Raw genomic sequence first — 16,769 nt, forward strand, 5'->3', positions numbered from 1 at the left:
CGCAGAGGGGAGCGCGACCGGGCTGCGGGGCGGTGGCTGCGCGGGGACGTGGCGGCCTCCAGGCGGCAAGGGGCTTGCGCGGGCCAGTTTTGTGATGGTAATGGTGATGCTGTCCATTTCCTTGGAGGGAAGACTGCTTCTGATGTTGGAGGTCGGAAGGGAACTGTGCTGAGCTTCACCACAGAATATGGGGCCGCCTGGGGTGGCGGCCAGCCCCGCCTTCGGGAGACCCACAGACTCAGGCCCTACTTGGCTCTGCGTTACCTGGAGGGGTGACTATGACCCCTTCCAACTTCATTCTGTCTGTTGGAAAAGCAGGCAGAAATAAGGTAGACTAACCTTAGCTGTGAGAATCCTGCAAATGCTTCTGGAGCCCAAGGGGAGGTTACAGTTTCCTGGAGTAATAACCCTAAACGCACAGTACATAAACATGGTAAGTTAAATAATACACGTGCCGTACACAAGAGAAGAACACGATAAATAAAACGATATGGTGGCAAATGGTAGAAGAAAAGCACTGTCTCTGGGGTCGGGGTGGGGGGAAGATGGGGGGGGTACTGGTGTCCTTTGGTAGCTTGGAAGAGGGGACATGTAGGCTGAAAAGATTGAGGAGGTATATGTGGCTGAAACTTTCTGAACAAACTTGAGTCATCAGAGAAACAGGCAGGAGGCAGGTTCATTCAGGACTTAAAAGGTCCTGGTAGAGCTTTAGGGTTTAATTCTAAGTGCAGTGAGAGGAGGTAAGCAGTGCATGACACCAGATGGTGTGTTATCAGTCATGTAGCACAGTGACTTGACACATGGTAAGTATTTAATATTACCTATGGTGACACCCCTCTTTTATTCAGGAACTTGTTTCAGCACTCATTCCTTTCTTGCTCTGGTATAAAGAGTCGGAGGTTTTCAAGAAAATCTCATTTTAATTGTGCAGGTTGCTAAATAACTACATCTGTAGGATTCGATCTTGCAGAGTTTATCATGTGAAAGTTAGGGTACTGTTTAGGAAAGAATGGGGTACTGAAATTTAGAGTGGAGATACATGGTTGGAGCCAGATGAAGCTGTCAATCTTGAACCCCCCCCAAGTCACTCTGAACCTCCTTTGCCACCAGAAGTAGTGTGTCCTCTTGTGTCTGAGGAAATTAGCCCTCCTGTGCTTAAAGTTTTTGTGATTAACCCATCTGAGGTAGGTGCCTTAAGAGGGGAATGCTCATGTTTTTCAAGACCCACTGAAACTACTCACTGTGTTGGCTCAGGTCATGGTCTCAAGGTCCTGGGATGGAGCCTGACATCAGGCTTTCTGCTCAGCAGGGAGCCTGCTTCCTTCTCTATCTCAGCCTGCCTCTCTATCTGCTTGTGATGTCTCTCTCTCTGTCAAATAAATAAATAAACAAACAAACAAACAAAGAAAAGAAAAAGAAACTACTCCCTGTGTTCACAGATAAATAGCTAAGGTAAAAATCTCTTCTTGTTCCAGAGGGGAGGTAGACATTATGGCCTCTGAGGAAATTGTTTACACACCAAAAGAATTGAAAGACTCTGCTAATGTATAATCAGCATACCTTGGAAATGTATGGGGTAGAGAATTTAGGTGTGTCAGATTAAGGAGAGAAAAATATAACGCTAGATTAGGCAGAATTCACTGATAAAGGTGCGCTTGCTAGAGATTCCAGATGTAATGCTTTAGGTTGGAGAGCTAGAGGCTAGAGGTGACTCTTCATAGTTTACTTGGTTGGTTGACTGATAACGAGGACTCCAAGGTGACTTACATTTAAGTCTTGGGATGCCAAATGTTTTCTGGCATAATATGAAAAAGGGGATCCAAAGCTTTGAGAGATAAGAATGTTAGAGTGGATTTATAGAGTATGACCTGCATGCATATCCCCCGAATATATTCCATTAAAAGGCCCAGAAGGCACAACCTTAATAAGGCATTGAGGACTATGTTAGTGGGAAGAACTCTTACATTCTTGTAAAGGCTTGTGATTGCTCTCTGTTTAGGCTGGGTGTAGCTATGGGTGATACGGCTTTTGAGGTGAGCTCCCTGGTTTAAATGGAGGTAATAAGATTCCAGATTATTAGAGGCCAGGTGGTAGCACTTTGACATCAAAGATGAGGTGGGTGCCTTTATTGTAAAAGGTAGCATGTATCAGTAATCAGAACGCCTTTGCTTTCAAGGATTTTTGACTATGGATAATTGACTATAATATCCGTAGGAATGAAATAGTCTACTAGATGTTGTTTGAGCTATATAAGAGAAAAAAAACCTCTAGATTGGGTACCCAGAATCCTGACTTGACTTGCCACAGGAGAATTAAAACCTCTCACTCACTACTAGACAAAAATCAATTCACAAACAGCCTCTTGATCTCAAGGGGAGTCTAGGTAACCTTAGAATGAATCTTGATGCATTTACATGAGTATGTACCATAAATCTTCCTCTATACTTTCCACTACGTATCCTGCAGCTATTACCAGAGTGGGCATTATGAAAAAGGAAATAGCCAGATCTTTGGAAAATTACTAGACGCTGGCTCCAGAGTGACGCTAATCATTAGGGGCTCAAAATGCACTATGCCACACCAGTAAAAATGGAACTGAACTGGTTATTCTCAAGACCATGTCTAAGATTCAGTGATTTGCTAGGAGTACTCACACGACTCAGCATATAGTCATAGCTAAGATTTATTACAGGAAAATGACACAAAGCAAAATCAGCAAAGTGACTTGCATGGAATGAAGTCTGAAGAAAAATAGGTACAAGCTTCCAAGAGTCCTATTCCAGTGGAGTCACACAAGACATCATTAATTCTTCTAGCTATAAGTTGTGACACATGTGAAATGTTGTCTACCAGGGGAAATTGACAGAGACTCAGTGCCTGTCTATCATGTAACTACCCTAAGCTACTGTGCAGAAAGGAGTTAACATAACAGGCCTAACTATTATCCTTTGAAAAAGTCTGCCTAAAATGTTTTTGCTTGGGACAGCTACATGCAAAAGAATGAAACAGGACCACATTCTTATATTTTACACAAAAATAAACTCAAAATGGATTAACGATCTAGATGTGAGAGATGCAACCATGAAATACTTCTAACAGAGGCAGTAGTTTTGACATTGACCTTAGCACAGTTTTCTAGATAGGTCTCCTTAGGCAGGGGAAACAAAAGCCTACTGTATTTACCTAGACATAAGGTTGTATGTGCACATTATAAAATGGAAATTAATATTGGGCTCTTCCAGAAACTGCAAATTGCATGAGATGGTGGCCTGACTCTGCATTGTCTCCTCCATCCCTCCATGGCCTTTTGGGAGTTTCTTACAACCAACTGACGGAGGAAGAAAAGTCCTCAGGCAGGTTTATAAATGATAAGCTGATAAAAGATATTCTGGTACCACATCAAAGTAGACAGCTGTAGCACTACAGTACTACACAGGAGTGACTCTGAAATAGAGTGGTGAAGGAAAATCTTAACATTAGTTGGAACTTCAAGTGGCACTTTGGTCACTTTGTCTGGAGTGAGAGATGGCCAAAAATAAAATGAACTATTTGTGGGCAATTTCTAATAGGCTAGATGGAATAGACTTAGAAGATAAATGGCAAAGAATTCTACAGAAGAGCTATATGGCTGGATGTCTAAAGGGGCACAGGATGTAGAAGATATTTTTCTCCTGTGTGAATGCCTCCCATTGGATATCTACTGCAGAGGGCTTTAACAATCAGGCAGACAAAGGTATTGATTGATTGATGTTAGTGCCAAATACACATAAAATTGCCCTGCTATGTGATACTGGAGAAGAACCCTATCAAAATTTCTCTTTTACTAGCTGGTATAATGTTAAATTTTTTTAGTAAAAGGTGCTAAGGGCACACTTCATGAGGAAGGAGCTTCTCTTCCAGATGAATGCGTTTTTCCCTCTTCTTGCTCCTGTGGTGTATGGCATCCAGAAGAGTGTGAAATACCCAGTGGTGCTTAGCTTCCAGCAAGTTTCAGTGGCATCCATGCACGCTGCAAATTCCTTTGGCATCCTAGCTGGTCTCCAAGTGAACCTGCCAGGTGCCCTAGCAAATAATTTCCTAGCCATTTCCACAGACACCCCAGCTGGTGGCTTTCCAGTGAGTTTCATGAGTGTTCCAGCTGAGGGTAAGTTACAAAGACATCCAGATTTGATAGGAAGAAAATAAAACTGTCTATATTTGTAGACCACATGGTCATCTATATAAGAAATACTAAGGGATCTATAGGAAATCTACTAGAACCAAGAGTTTAATGAGGTTGCAAAATACAAGATCATTATACAAGTAACAATTTAGTCACATATCCTAACAACAGTTAGAAACTGGAGTTTAAGAAGAAAACCATTAAGAAAACATTAAATATGGGGGCGCCTGGGTGGCTCAGTGGGTTAAAGCCTCTGCCTTCGGCTCAGGTCATGATCCCAGGGTTCTGGGATCAAGCCCCGCATCGGGCTCTCTGCTCAGCAGGGAGTCTGCTTCCCTTCCTCTCTCTCTGCCTGCCTCTCTGCCTACTTGTGATCTCTCTGTCAAATAAATAAATAAAATCTTAAAAAAAAAAAAGAAAGCATTAAATATGAAATACAGATAAATTTGATTAAAAAACGTGCAGAGAGATGATCCATTTTGGACCTATTGAATTCCAATGCTTTTTACTGGGCACAGCAAGCCTCTAACCATTATTTTATTTATGTCATTTTCACAGACCTGATTATACAGCTGGTAACCTTGAAAGGTGAGGTAATGTCCTTCCACTGCTCAAAGATAAAGCCAACTTTCTGGTTGCAAACAAGCTCAGTGTTCATCAGTTGTCTGTAAAAACCACTATGTATACAGAATCAGAATCCATGTGGGTCTGCTGCATCACTTCCATGGAACATGGAGGCAAGAGAAATTGGTGCAAACATGCTGATGTTTATGCTGCTTGTCATGTCATGAGTAATAAAGTCTTTTGTCTCTGATACAAGAGGTCCATGTCTTCTGTTGGCATCTGTGAAACAGTGTAATAGGCTAACTTAATTTTTAGATGGCATAAGATTAAATTAAACACCGAGCAAAGACATGTACACTGAGAGATAGGGGAAAAAAAAAACTGAGTAAGTGGAGAGATATACTATGATCATGGACTAGAAGACTGAATATTAATATATTATTCTCATTTATCATTAGAATGACTACAGATGAAAAGACGATACAAAGTGTTGGTGGGATATGGAATAATGAATCTAGTGGGAATGTGAAATGCCACATCCATTTTGGAAAAGAGATTGGAAATTTCTTTTAAAAGTTGATCAGCTAAACATACATCTACCGCATAAACCTCAGCAGTTACACTCTGAGATATTTGCCCAATGTATATGAGAACATATATCCAAAAAAGGTTTGTACAGAGATGTCCATACAAGCTTTATTTGTAGTAGCCCCAGACTAGAAACTATCCATCAGAAGGTGACTTGCTAAACAAATTGTAGTAAATCCATACAATGGAGTACTACTAAGCAATAAAGTCTGTGAATTCATACTACAACATGGATGAATCTCAAAATAATTAAGCTGACTGAAGAAATCAGATAAAATTAAATACATGTTGTAGGATTCCATGTATGTGAAGATTTCACAGAACTCTGTTCTCATCTCCAATATATAAAAACCTTGGAAGTTGCAACTGTCAATCTTACATTAAGTAAAAAAGATGGAGAAACTGAAAACCAACAACTTTTAATAGATCCATCTGAAAATTGAGGTTTGGAGAGTGCCTAATACAGATGATTACTGTGAAGGTCAACTTAATGGGAACAGAAATTGCTGGTACTGGCAACCAGTAGGAACACTTCCATGGTAATTTTAATGCATTGCTGGAGGCTGAGAGTGGACTGAACTTTAAGAATCTAAGGATTCTTAGAATTTAGTCTTAGGGATCCCCATGCTCATGGTATTTGCCGACAGAAGCTTCACACCAGATTCTCATGGTGAAGATTTGAGAAAAGTAAACATTTAAAAGTGAAAATTAACAGTTTTGAGATACACCAACTTCATTTTCTATGACAAAGGTTTACTCTTGAAGAGAAACTACCAGAGTCTTATCTGACCTGAAAAAAGACAATTAATTCCAGCACCCTCTAATCTTTTTATTTCACACAAAAGAAAAAAACAAAACAAAACTAAGGTATCTTCTAAAAGTCACAATCCAAGGACTTCGAACTCACTAAAACAATGAGATTTAATCATGAGGTTATAGAATATTCCCCCTTCCCTACAACTGAAGAAAATCTCAACAGAGCTTCAGTATAGTAACAGTGCATTACAACTGAGAAAGATGTAAAACAATAGACTCTATTTAAGAAGGACTTTCTGAAGAAAGCAGGGAAGGATAAACAAGGGAACTGTAGGAAACTGAAGCTATAAAAATATTAAGTGTAGCCTATAGTTATAAAAATGTTAAATGTAACCTAACTCCTAGCAATATTATTATAAAACCTCACATTAAATGCCTAATTACTTGTGTTTCTGTTCCCCAATACATACATGTCTGGCTTTGAGCAAAAATTTTACAACCCAGTAAAGGGCAAAAATGAGCATTCTGAAAAGATAAGCATCAGAACCAGACTCAGAACAGGTCTTGTAATTATAAAAGGATTTAAAGTAACTACGATTAGTACGCTAGGGCTATTATGGAAAGTAGACAACATGCAGGGACAGAGAGACAATGCAAGCAGGGATGAAAACTCTAAGAAGGAATCAAAAGGAAATCATAGAAATCAAGAACACTGTAATAGAAATGAAGATTGCCTTTGATGTGCTAATCAGTAAACTGGACTCAGCGCAGAAAAGAATCATTGAGTTTGAAGATAGGTCAGAAGAAAATTCCCAAGCAAAGATAAAATACAATGAATGTTTTTTTTTTTTTTTAAATGTCAAGATATTAAAGATCTGTGGACAGTTTCCAAAAGTATGTGATATACATAATTGAAATACCAGAAGAAGAAAGAGAATTATTTGAAGTAGCAATGATCTAGAATTTCCCAAAATTAATGACAGAAACTATACCATAGGAAGCTCAGAGAATACCAAGCAGGATAAATACCAAAAACCCTACAATGACCTGTATATTCAAAATACAGAAAACCAAAGAACAGCACCAATATTCAACTGGATCTAATTGACATTTATGAAATACCTCATCTAGCATCAGCCTTCATCTCAAATTCACTTTGATATTCACCAAGAGAGGCCACATTCTGGGCCTTAAAATAGACCTTAACAAATTTAGAAAAATAGAAAAAGTAGACATAATGGAAAAACTAGAAAATGATAACAGAAAATTATCAGATTTTCAACACCCTTGAAGGTTAACAACAAACTTTGAAATAACACATGGCTCAAAGATGAAGTCTTACAAGAAATTTAAAAAATATTTTTGGGCTACCTGGGTGGCTCAAACAGTAAAGCAGCCCGACTCTTGATTTTGGCTCAGATCATGATCTTTCAGATTGGCTGAGTCTGGTGATGGACTCCCCACTCACTGGGGAGTCTGCTTGAAGATTATCCCTCTCCCTTTGACCCTTCTGCTTGTGGTCTCTCTCTCATATAAAAAAAATTTTTTTTCAACTAAATGAATTGTGAAATGCAACAGTTGCGGCACTCCGAGGGAAATTTATTACATTGAGTGCACATATCTGAAAGAAGAAAGATCTGAAATCAGTAATCTTAACCTATGAGGAAACTAAAGGAAGAACAATTTTAATTTCTTTCTTTGGGACCAAGTTTTCTAATATGTATCACGGTCCTTCTTCCCAAAGAACTTCCTTTAACAATTCTTAAAGTGTAGATCTGCTGGCAGTGAATTCTCTCTTTTTATTGTATGACTAGCCTTGATTTTCCTTCATTTTAAAGGGTATAGAATTCTGGAATGGCATGTGGGTTTTACTTTTTCCAGCACTTAAAACATTTCACTCCATCATCTTCTGTCATGTTATCTAATGAAAAGTCTTGCTATAACTCTTTTTCCTCTATGGGTAATTTGAGTTTTTTTCCTTGGCTGCCTTTAAGATTTTTATCTTTGTCTTTGGTGTTCAGCAGTTTGCATATGATAGACCTACTTTTTTTTCTTCCTATTTTGGTATTAGTATTACTTAATATTTCCTGAGTTACTTGGTTCTGTTTGGTGTATTCCATAGCCATATTTCTTAAAGTATTTCTTCTGCCCCATTTTCTGTCTTCTGCAGGGACTCCAGTGATACATACTTTACCCCATTTATTACTGCCCATCCAATTTTGAATGGTGTGTTCTCTTTATTTTTTTCCCCTTTTTTTTTTTTTTTTTTGCATTTCACCTTGGGTAATCTCTATTGATCTATCTTCAAGTTCACTGATTCTTTCCTTGGCTTTGTTTAGTTTGCTGATGACTTTGATAAAGGCTGTCTTCATTGCTGTTACTGTGTTTTTGTGTCCAGAATTTGCATTTGATTCTTATTGTTTACATATCTCTGCTAAAGAAACATATCAAGTCTTAAATGTTGTCTACCTTTTCCATTATGGTCTTTAACATTTATTAGTTGTTTTAACTCCGTATTATGATAGCTTCAATACAGTCTCTTTAGACTCTGATTTTTCTTTGTTTTTATTTTTTCAAGTTTTATTCAATTAGGTAATCTCTGTCCCAACGTGGGACTCAAATTTGCAATCCCAAGATCAAGAATAACATTCTCTTCCAACTGAGCCAGCCAGGCACCCCTCTTTTTTTTAAAAAACAACATTGTTGAAGTGTGATTTATATTATACCATTCACCTATTTAACATGTACAATTCATAAGTTTTTTGAATACTCATGAGGTTGTGCAGCCATCACCACAATCAATTTTAGAGTATTTTAGTCACTTGAAAAAGATAACCTGAACATTTAGCTATCACCCAGCAGCCCCCCAACCTTCCTAAGCCCTAGGAAGTCAGTAATCTTTTTTCTGTCTCTATATTTGCCTATTCTGGACATTTCATAATAAATAGAATTGTGCAATATGTGTTCCTTTATGACCAATTTTTATTGCCACATTGATGTCAAGGTTCAACCTATTGTAACATGGGTGCTAATAACATTCATTGTGAGGATATTTCATATTTTGTTTATCTATTAATTCATTGGTTAATATCATTTGGGTTATTTCCAATTTGGGGATATTGTGGATATAATACTGCTATGAACATTTGTATACAAATTTTTGTGTAGATATATTTTCCATTATTCTTTTTTTAAAGATTTCATTTGTTTATTTGTAAGAGAGCAAAATAGCAAGAGAGAGAGCACAAGCAGGGGGGAAGGGAGAAGCAGGCTCCCCACTGAGCAGGGAACCCAATGTGGGGCTAGATCCCAAGACCCTGGGCTATGATCTGAACCCAAGGCAGACACTTTAACCGACTGAGCCACCTAGGTGCCTCTGAATAGTTGTTAATGGGAACAGTAGAGAGAGTGGTGAGCCATGCTTAGTCAGAAGGCTTAGGGGGACAGAGACCATCAGAAAGCACATGAAGATTTTTGCCAGCAGGTCAGAAAGTCATCCACCTGGTGACCATAGAGGAGTTCATTAATACCAGATGGTTTCTGGGGTACCTGCGTGGCTCAGTTGGTTAAGTGTCCGCCTTCGGCTCAGCTCATGATCAAACTGTTTTCAAAAGTAGCTATACAATTTTATATTCCCACCAGCAGGGGATGTGTGTTCTAATGTTTCCATATCCTCATCAATACTTATCTAATGGTAGTTGTGTGGATTTACTTCTGCTGATGGCTAATACTATTGAGCATCTTTTATGTGCATATTTTCCATTTGCAATGCATGTATTCTTTGGAGAAATGTCTGTTCAGATACTTTGCCCATTTTTAAATTGAGTTTTCTTTTTGTTATCAAGTTATAAAAATTCTTTATATATTCTAGATGCAAATCTCTAAGCAGATATGTGAATTACTAATATCTCTCCCATTGTGCAGGTTATCTTTTCACTTTCTGATAGTATTCTTTGATGAACAATAGTTTTAACTTTGAGGATGTCCAGTCTGGTTTTTTTTCTCTTGTTTGCTTGTGTTTTTGTTGTGATATCCAAAAACACATTGCCTAATCCATAGTCATATGCCCATGTTTTTTTCTAAAAATTTTATAGTTTAGCTCTTAAATTTTGGTCTTTGATCCATAGTGAATTAATTTTTTCTATATTTCGTGAGAAAGGGGTGGGGAGAGAGTGGGCCATGGCTTAAATGTCAAAAGCGCTTGCTGTTTTTTTATCAAATTTTTAGTAGACTTTTTGGCTCAATGTTTCTACATTTTGTGTATGCCTTTAGGACAATTTCCTTAGACTTTAAATGGTTGGGTGTTTGAAATAGCTTTTACCTTTATGCTCTCTATCTCTCTATCAAATAAATAAATGAAATCTTAAAAAAAAAAAAGTGGGGGGGGGGGGCACCTGGGTGGTTCAGTTGGTTAGGCCTCTGCCTTCAGCTCAGGTGATAATCCCAGCATCCTGGGATCAGGGCCCCGCATCAGGCTCCCTGCTCAGCAGAGAGCCCGTTTCTCCCTCTCCCTCTACCTGCTACTCTGCCTACTTGTGCTCTCTATCTCTCTGTCAAATAAGTAAATTAAATATTTTTTAAAAGTAAATAATAGATTTTACCAGTTATGCTTGTGTTATTAGGGAACATGTCCATGAAGCTCTGCAAGCTGCCATTCCTGAAGTAAAACTCAGGTTCTATTGTTTTAAATATTTTATTTATTTATTTGACAGAGATCACAAGTCAGGCTCTATTTTTTTTTTCTTGCTTCTCTCATGTTCTGTAATAGTTTGTCGAAAACTCGGCATATTCTAGAGAACACTAGAGAGTCAGATAAATAAAAATATATACGTACATTTTGCTTATATATTTAGAGGTAAGCATAACTTTCCTTCTGCTGATCCTTCAGCATGAGGGTATGTGCTAATCTAGTCAGGAGTTGGACTGAGCTTGAAATTTGCTGTTGCCCAGCTACCCTCAGCGATTACCATGATGGTTATTCTCAGTGTGCCGTAGGCTTGATGTTTTTAGAGTGCAGGGGTTCTCAGCTGAGGGTGATTTTGCCCCTTGGGGGAAATTTGAGACTGCCCAGCATACTTCTGATTGCCATAACTGGGAGTGTGCTTCTAGCATCGCTGGTGAGTAGAGAACAGAGATACTGCTAAATATCCTGCACCTCACAGGAGAGCATCCGTAAGAGAATTATCCAGTACATAATGTCAGTAGTGCCCGAGTTAGGAAACACTGCTCTAGAGACATTTTATGTTTCAGGTGGTTTGCTAGAGTGTTTTCCATAACATCTGCTTCTCTCTTGGCTGACTTCGCGTTGCCCCTCAGAGACAGTCTTTCTCTTGCAGGTCTGAGTTGTAGTCCACTGTTATTTCTATTGGACTCACGTCAGTATATTGGTGGCTGGCATGTACATTGACATGTAGACTGTCAGTATGTGCCAAGTATGTTTTAGCCAGGTACTGTGAATCTGAGGCTTGGCGATAGGGCCTTTCAGAAGTGTTCACATTCTTATCCGGTTGTAGTACTGTGCCTGGCACCACATGTTCTGGTTGCCAACTTAGGAGGACTTATTTTTGTTTTGTTTTTTGAGAGAGAGAGAGAAGACACATGAGCAGGAATGGGAAGGACAGAGAGAGAGAGAATCTTAAGCAGGCTTCATGCTCAGTGTGGAGCCCATTGTGGGGCTTGATCTCATGACCCTGAGACCATGACCTGAGCTGAAATCAAGAGTTGGACCCTTGACAGACTGAGCCACCCAGGTGTTCTGGGAGAGAGGTTTTTATGAATAGACTTTATTTTTCATATTGGTTTTAGGTTCACAGGAAAAAGTAAGTGGAAAGCGTAGAGTTCCTATATATCCCCTGCCTCCAGACATGCAGTTTCCCTGATTATCAACATCCTGTGCCATAGTGGTATATTTGTTATAATCAGTGAACTTAAATTGAACCACCACTGTCACAAAGACCATGGTTTCATTTTGTGTTGTACAGTTGGTGGGTTTGGACAAATACATGACATCTATCCACCACTAGAGTATTGTACAGAATATCCTTACTGCTCTAACGTATTCTTCATGCTGTGTGCTTATTCCTGTTTCTCTTGGGGAAAAGTTCTTTCCTTCCTTCCTTTTTCCCTCCCTTTCTTTCTTGCTTTTTTTTTTTTTTTTTTTTTTAAAGCAAGAAAAAAAGGGAGGGTTTTGTCAGCTACAAAGGGTTTTCACCAATGAGTGCCCTAGTGGACATTGTGCTTTTCTTCTCCGTGCAGATTAAGGCTTTTGTTCCAGAGGGGAGGCAGTTCAGTAGAGTTTGGCAGTGGCTATTTTTCTATGCACGCAGGTGTTATTGAGGTCAGAGGTGGTCAAGATTCTCACTAGTCTGTGTAAAAACCTAGTAGGGTTTGTTGACATGAATAAGTTGGTGCAGATCGTTCTGTGTGGGACCTGTAGGATTCATCCTAGCCACACTTGGCCGATAGCAATTCATAAGGAATTTTTAGTTGAATATTCTTAGGACCTTGTATGTCACTCAGCCTTGTCCACTATAGGTTAGCAAATGCTTGGGTCCTTTTTCTTCTTACATGTACTTGTTTTTCCTCAGAGACCCAAGCTGGTTGGTTGTTTAACTTACACCTCAATTCTCTCATGTGTTCAAGAAGAATGATTCATGTGAAATTTGTCTAACCTTTCATTTGAGGAAAAGTGGAGATAAAATTCTTTTCAGTGCTCTACACTTCCAAAGTGAAAAGGGAACTTATTACTTTTTTTTTTTTTTTTTTTTTTGCTGTAATTCTTTGACAATGGATGTTGAACTGAAATCTTCACAGAGCATCTAATTCTTGGCTTAAGTTCTATGTTCTGGAGTAAAATATTAGGGTCCCACCTAAGCTTATGACCTTATTTTATCTTAATTAAGTCCTAATAGGCCCTGTGTCCAAATATAGCCACAGTGGGGGTTAGAGATTCAATGTATGAATTTGGTGGAGGTGGGGCACACAAATCAGCATAATAAGAAACCATGCCACAGAGAGATACAGAATTACCTTAGTTTACTTACTGATAAAATAGGGGAAATCATGGACTTATTGTAGTGGGTTATTGTGAAGCAAAGCACTTAGAAGTGTGCTTAGAGCAAAGTGAGTGCTATGTACTGCTGGGTGTTACTATTTCGTTTCTTTGTCATTTTTGTTATTTAGCTGTTGTGTTATTTGAGTATCCTGATATGTCCTGATTTTCAAGTGATTACTCCATACTGTATATGTAATTAAATTAACAGAACTTAGAACTTAAAAGACTTGGCTGAGGGAAAACATGAAGAGAAGTTGTGCAGCCCTCTCTGTAGAAACTACCAGCATGTTCAACAGTTCTGCAGACAGTGGCCACTCTGGACAGCTTCTGACTGGATTTTTCACACCAGCGCAATACCAACTATTTTCTCCTCTTGGAGACGTGGTAGCATGAAGGTCACATGGATGTGTCTCCATGCATTGCACTCCAACCTGTGGATTGGATTGTCTTTCCTTTGGGGTACATAACCAGAACTGGCTCGCAGACACTGAACCTATTTGAGCGTCTTGCTTTGGGAAAGTCATCTGAGGTGGGAATTAAAAGTCCATCTTTATCTTTACTGATAAAGAAGACCCAGTGGCAAAGGTATGTAAAGAAAAGGCTACACATCCCAGAGCCAAGAGTTAAAATATCTTTCTCTCTGTTAAAATTTAGGTTATGACACATGAAAAGCACTTTTACAACCAAGGGACAGGAGAGGGGAATGTTTTCATTCACAGGTTTCTGGCACATGGAGTGTAGCATGTATCTTCAAGAGAGAATTGCAACTAACAAAGTGGTGAATGAATTAAATCAAAATAGCAATCCTTTAAGATGTGTATTTATATGATAGATAGCTTTTGCTAAGTTACATATGTTTGATTTCTAGTTTTATGTATCAAAAAAAATTCCCCTTTGGTCCTCACTTTGGTCTCTGAAATGTCTTACTGTGTTTTGATTACAAATAAAGGTGGGTTTTTTTTGACAAATAAATTCTAATTTTTCACCTCTTTCAGGAGTTGATGTACTTAAGTTCACTAATTGAGCTCTTTATGGAATTTAATCTGGAGCTAGATAGTGAACTCTTTTTCAAAGTAAAGGATGTTAATGTAAGCTTTGTGTGACTTACTTGTGTAAGGAGCCATCAATTTAATGGAGGATAAATTAATGAGGTGAATGAGCCGGTGGATCTTCCTGAAGTTGTGTTCAGTGTGAGCTACTTATCAGGGTCTTGATACTTTGGTGGTGTCATCTTGATTTGCTGTATCAAATACTGTGAAAATAGCAAATCTTTGTACTCCAATATTTGTGTTATGTAGGAGAAGGAAGTTGGGGGAAATTGGAAGGGGAGATGAACCATGAGAGACTATGGACTCTAAAAAACAATCTGAGGGGTTTGAAGTGGCGGGGGGGTGGGAGGTTGGGGTACCAGGTGGTGGGTAATATAGAGGGCACGGATTGCATGGAGCACTGGGTGTGGTGAAAAAATAATGAATATGCTAAAAATAAATAAAAAATAAATTAAAAAAAAATCGTGACCACCGACCATGGTGTACCATAGTATGCAAATTTTATCTGTGGCCAGCAGATGGCAGTGTTCAACCCAGTTCAGTTCAATTCCATATGATAACTTACTTGATCAGCTAAAAATTTCCTGCCCACCTACCTCAAGTCCTGGTAGGTGTTAGGGATGTGGCAGTAAACAAAAACAGAACCACTAATCACCCACATAGAGTTTGTTGTTCTGTACTACCTATAAGATGAGAAAGCCTTTAAATAATCTACAAAAAGATAAAGTCTTTAAATCTAAACCTTTAAAACTACAGGATGTGGTCCTGTTGTCACATTGGTGGATGTGGAAGGTAGTGGGGATGAACACACACAGAACCAAGAACCAGCATAAAAAAAAAAAAAAATTTAAAAAGGTTAGTAGAGGGGTGCTTGGGTAGCTCAGTACATTGAGCATCCAACTCTTGATTTCTTTCTTTTTTAAAGATTTTATTTATTTACTTGACAGAGGGAGAGAGGGAGAGAGAGAGAGAGGAAAAAAAAAAAAGCAGGGGAGCATCAGGCAAAGGAAGAAGCAGACTTCCTGCTGAGCAGGGAGTCCAATGTGGGGCTTGATCCTAGGACCCCAGGATCATGACCTGACCTGAAGGCAGATGTTTAACAAACTGAGTCACCTAGGTGCCCCCCAACTCTTGATTTCTGCTCAGGTCATGATCTCAGTGTCCTGAGATTGAGCCCATCAGGCTCCACACTGGGCATGGAACTTGCCTAGGATTCTCTCTCTCCCTCTATCCTTCCCCATCACTCCTTCTCTATATCTCCCCCCACCCCCCAAAAAAAGAAGTCAGTAGAGTCACAGAGACAGATGACAGTGTTTCATTGGCAGTAAAATCTTGTTTCAATAATGATCATAGGGAAGCAACTGAAGTTTAGGGTCATGATGCAGTCTATTGTCTTATATTTAAGACTATGAGAGCAGAGTCTCTTACCTGTAACCCCAGGCCAGATGTGTTTAGAGTCATAATCTTGGGGATTTTGGAAAAGCAATATGCCTTATATTATGTAACACCTCCAATGTAATCTGGGGGAGCCTTCTAATCAAATGCATTCATACTTATGCAATAAAATACAAGAAAATTCACACTATAATTTATATACACCATCCCTATGCCAATTAGGTTTGTTTTGCCAACAGCTTTCGGTTTTCAGAGATGTTGGAATGGCAGATAAGTATTTTGGATCTATAATATATTATTCCATGACAAAAAAGAATCCAACCCAAAAAAATCTCCAAAAAAAAAAAAAATTCGAGTTTTCTGGAAAATGGATTGTCCGTCTATAGAAGCTTGTGAGAGTTTGATTCTGTATAGGCAGACCTCGTTTTATTGCAGGACACTGTGTTGTGCTTCACAGATACTGCATGGGATGGTTGGTTGGTTGGTTAGTTGGTTTTTTACAAATTGGCACTTTGTGGCAGCCTGACATTGAGCAAATCTGTTGGTGCCATTTTTTCAACAGTATTTGCTCACTCATGTCTTTGTATCAGATTTTGGTAATTCTTACAGTATTTCAAAGTTTTTCATTATTATTATACTTGAATTGCTGCAATCTCATGATAAAACTCTGATGGATGAGGAGTTACTTCTTATGGATGAGCAAAGCAGTGGTTTTGAGATGGAATCCACTCCTGGTGAAGACGCTGTGAAGATTGTTGAAATGACAGCAAAGGATTTAGGATATAACATACACTTAGTTGATAAAGCAATAGCCACAGGTGGAGAAGAGGGACTCCAATTTTGAAAGAGCTTCTACAGTGGGTAAAATACTGTCAAACACCATCACTTGCTACAGAAATCATTTGTGAGAGGAAGAATCAACCCAGATTGCAAACTTCATTGTTGTCTTATTTTAAAAAATTGCCTTTAGCAACCACCACCCTGATCAGTGTGTAACCATCAACATGGAGGCAAGACTCTCCAATCACCAAAAAGATAACCACTCATTGAAGCTCAGATAATGGTTCACATTTTTTAGTAATAAAATATTTTAATTAAGATATACCCATTGGGGGCGCCTGGGTGGCTCAGTGGGTTAAGCCGCTGCCTTCGGCTCAGGTCATGATCCCAGAGTCCTGGGATCGAGTCCCGCATCGGGCTC

General features: G+C 38.9%; 1 protein-coding gene across 1 annotated transcript in view; it reads left to right on the top strand.

The window, feature by feature from the left end:
* The first annotated feature begins 10 nt into the window (after nt 1–10).
* Nucleotides 11–16,769, top strand: part of TMEM182 (transmembrane protein 182) — an 87,579-nt gene continuing 70,820 nt past the window's right edge. Inside the window, exon 1 of the mRNA XM_059406359.1 lies at nt 11–433. Coding sequence (XP_059262342.1) covers nt 362–433 — 72 coding nt within the window. The 5' untranslated portion in view covers nt 11–361. The remainder of the gene's footprint in view (nt 434–16,769) is intronic.

This window comes from Mustela nigripes, chromosome 7 (assembly GCF_022355385.1).
Source record: "Mustela nigripes isolate SB6536 chromosome 7, MUSNIG.SB6536, whole genome shotgun sequence".
NCBI lineage: Eukaryota > Metazoa > Chordata > Mammalia > Carnivora > Mustelidae > Mustela > Mustela nigripes.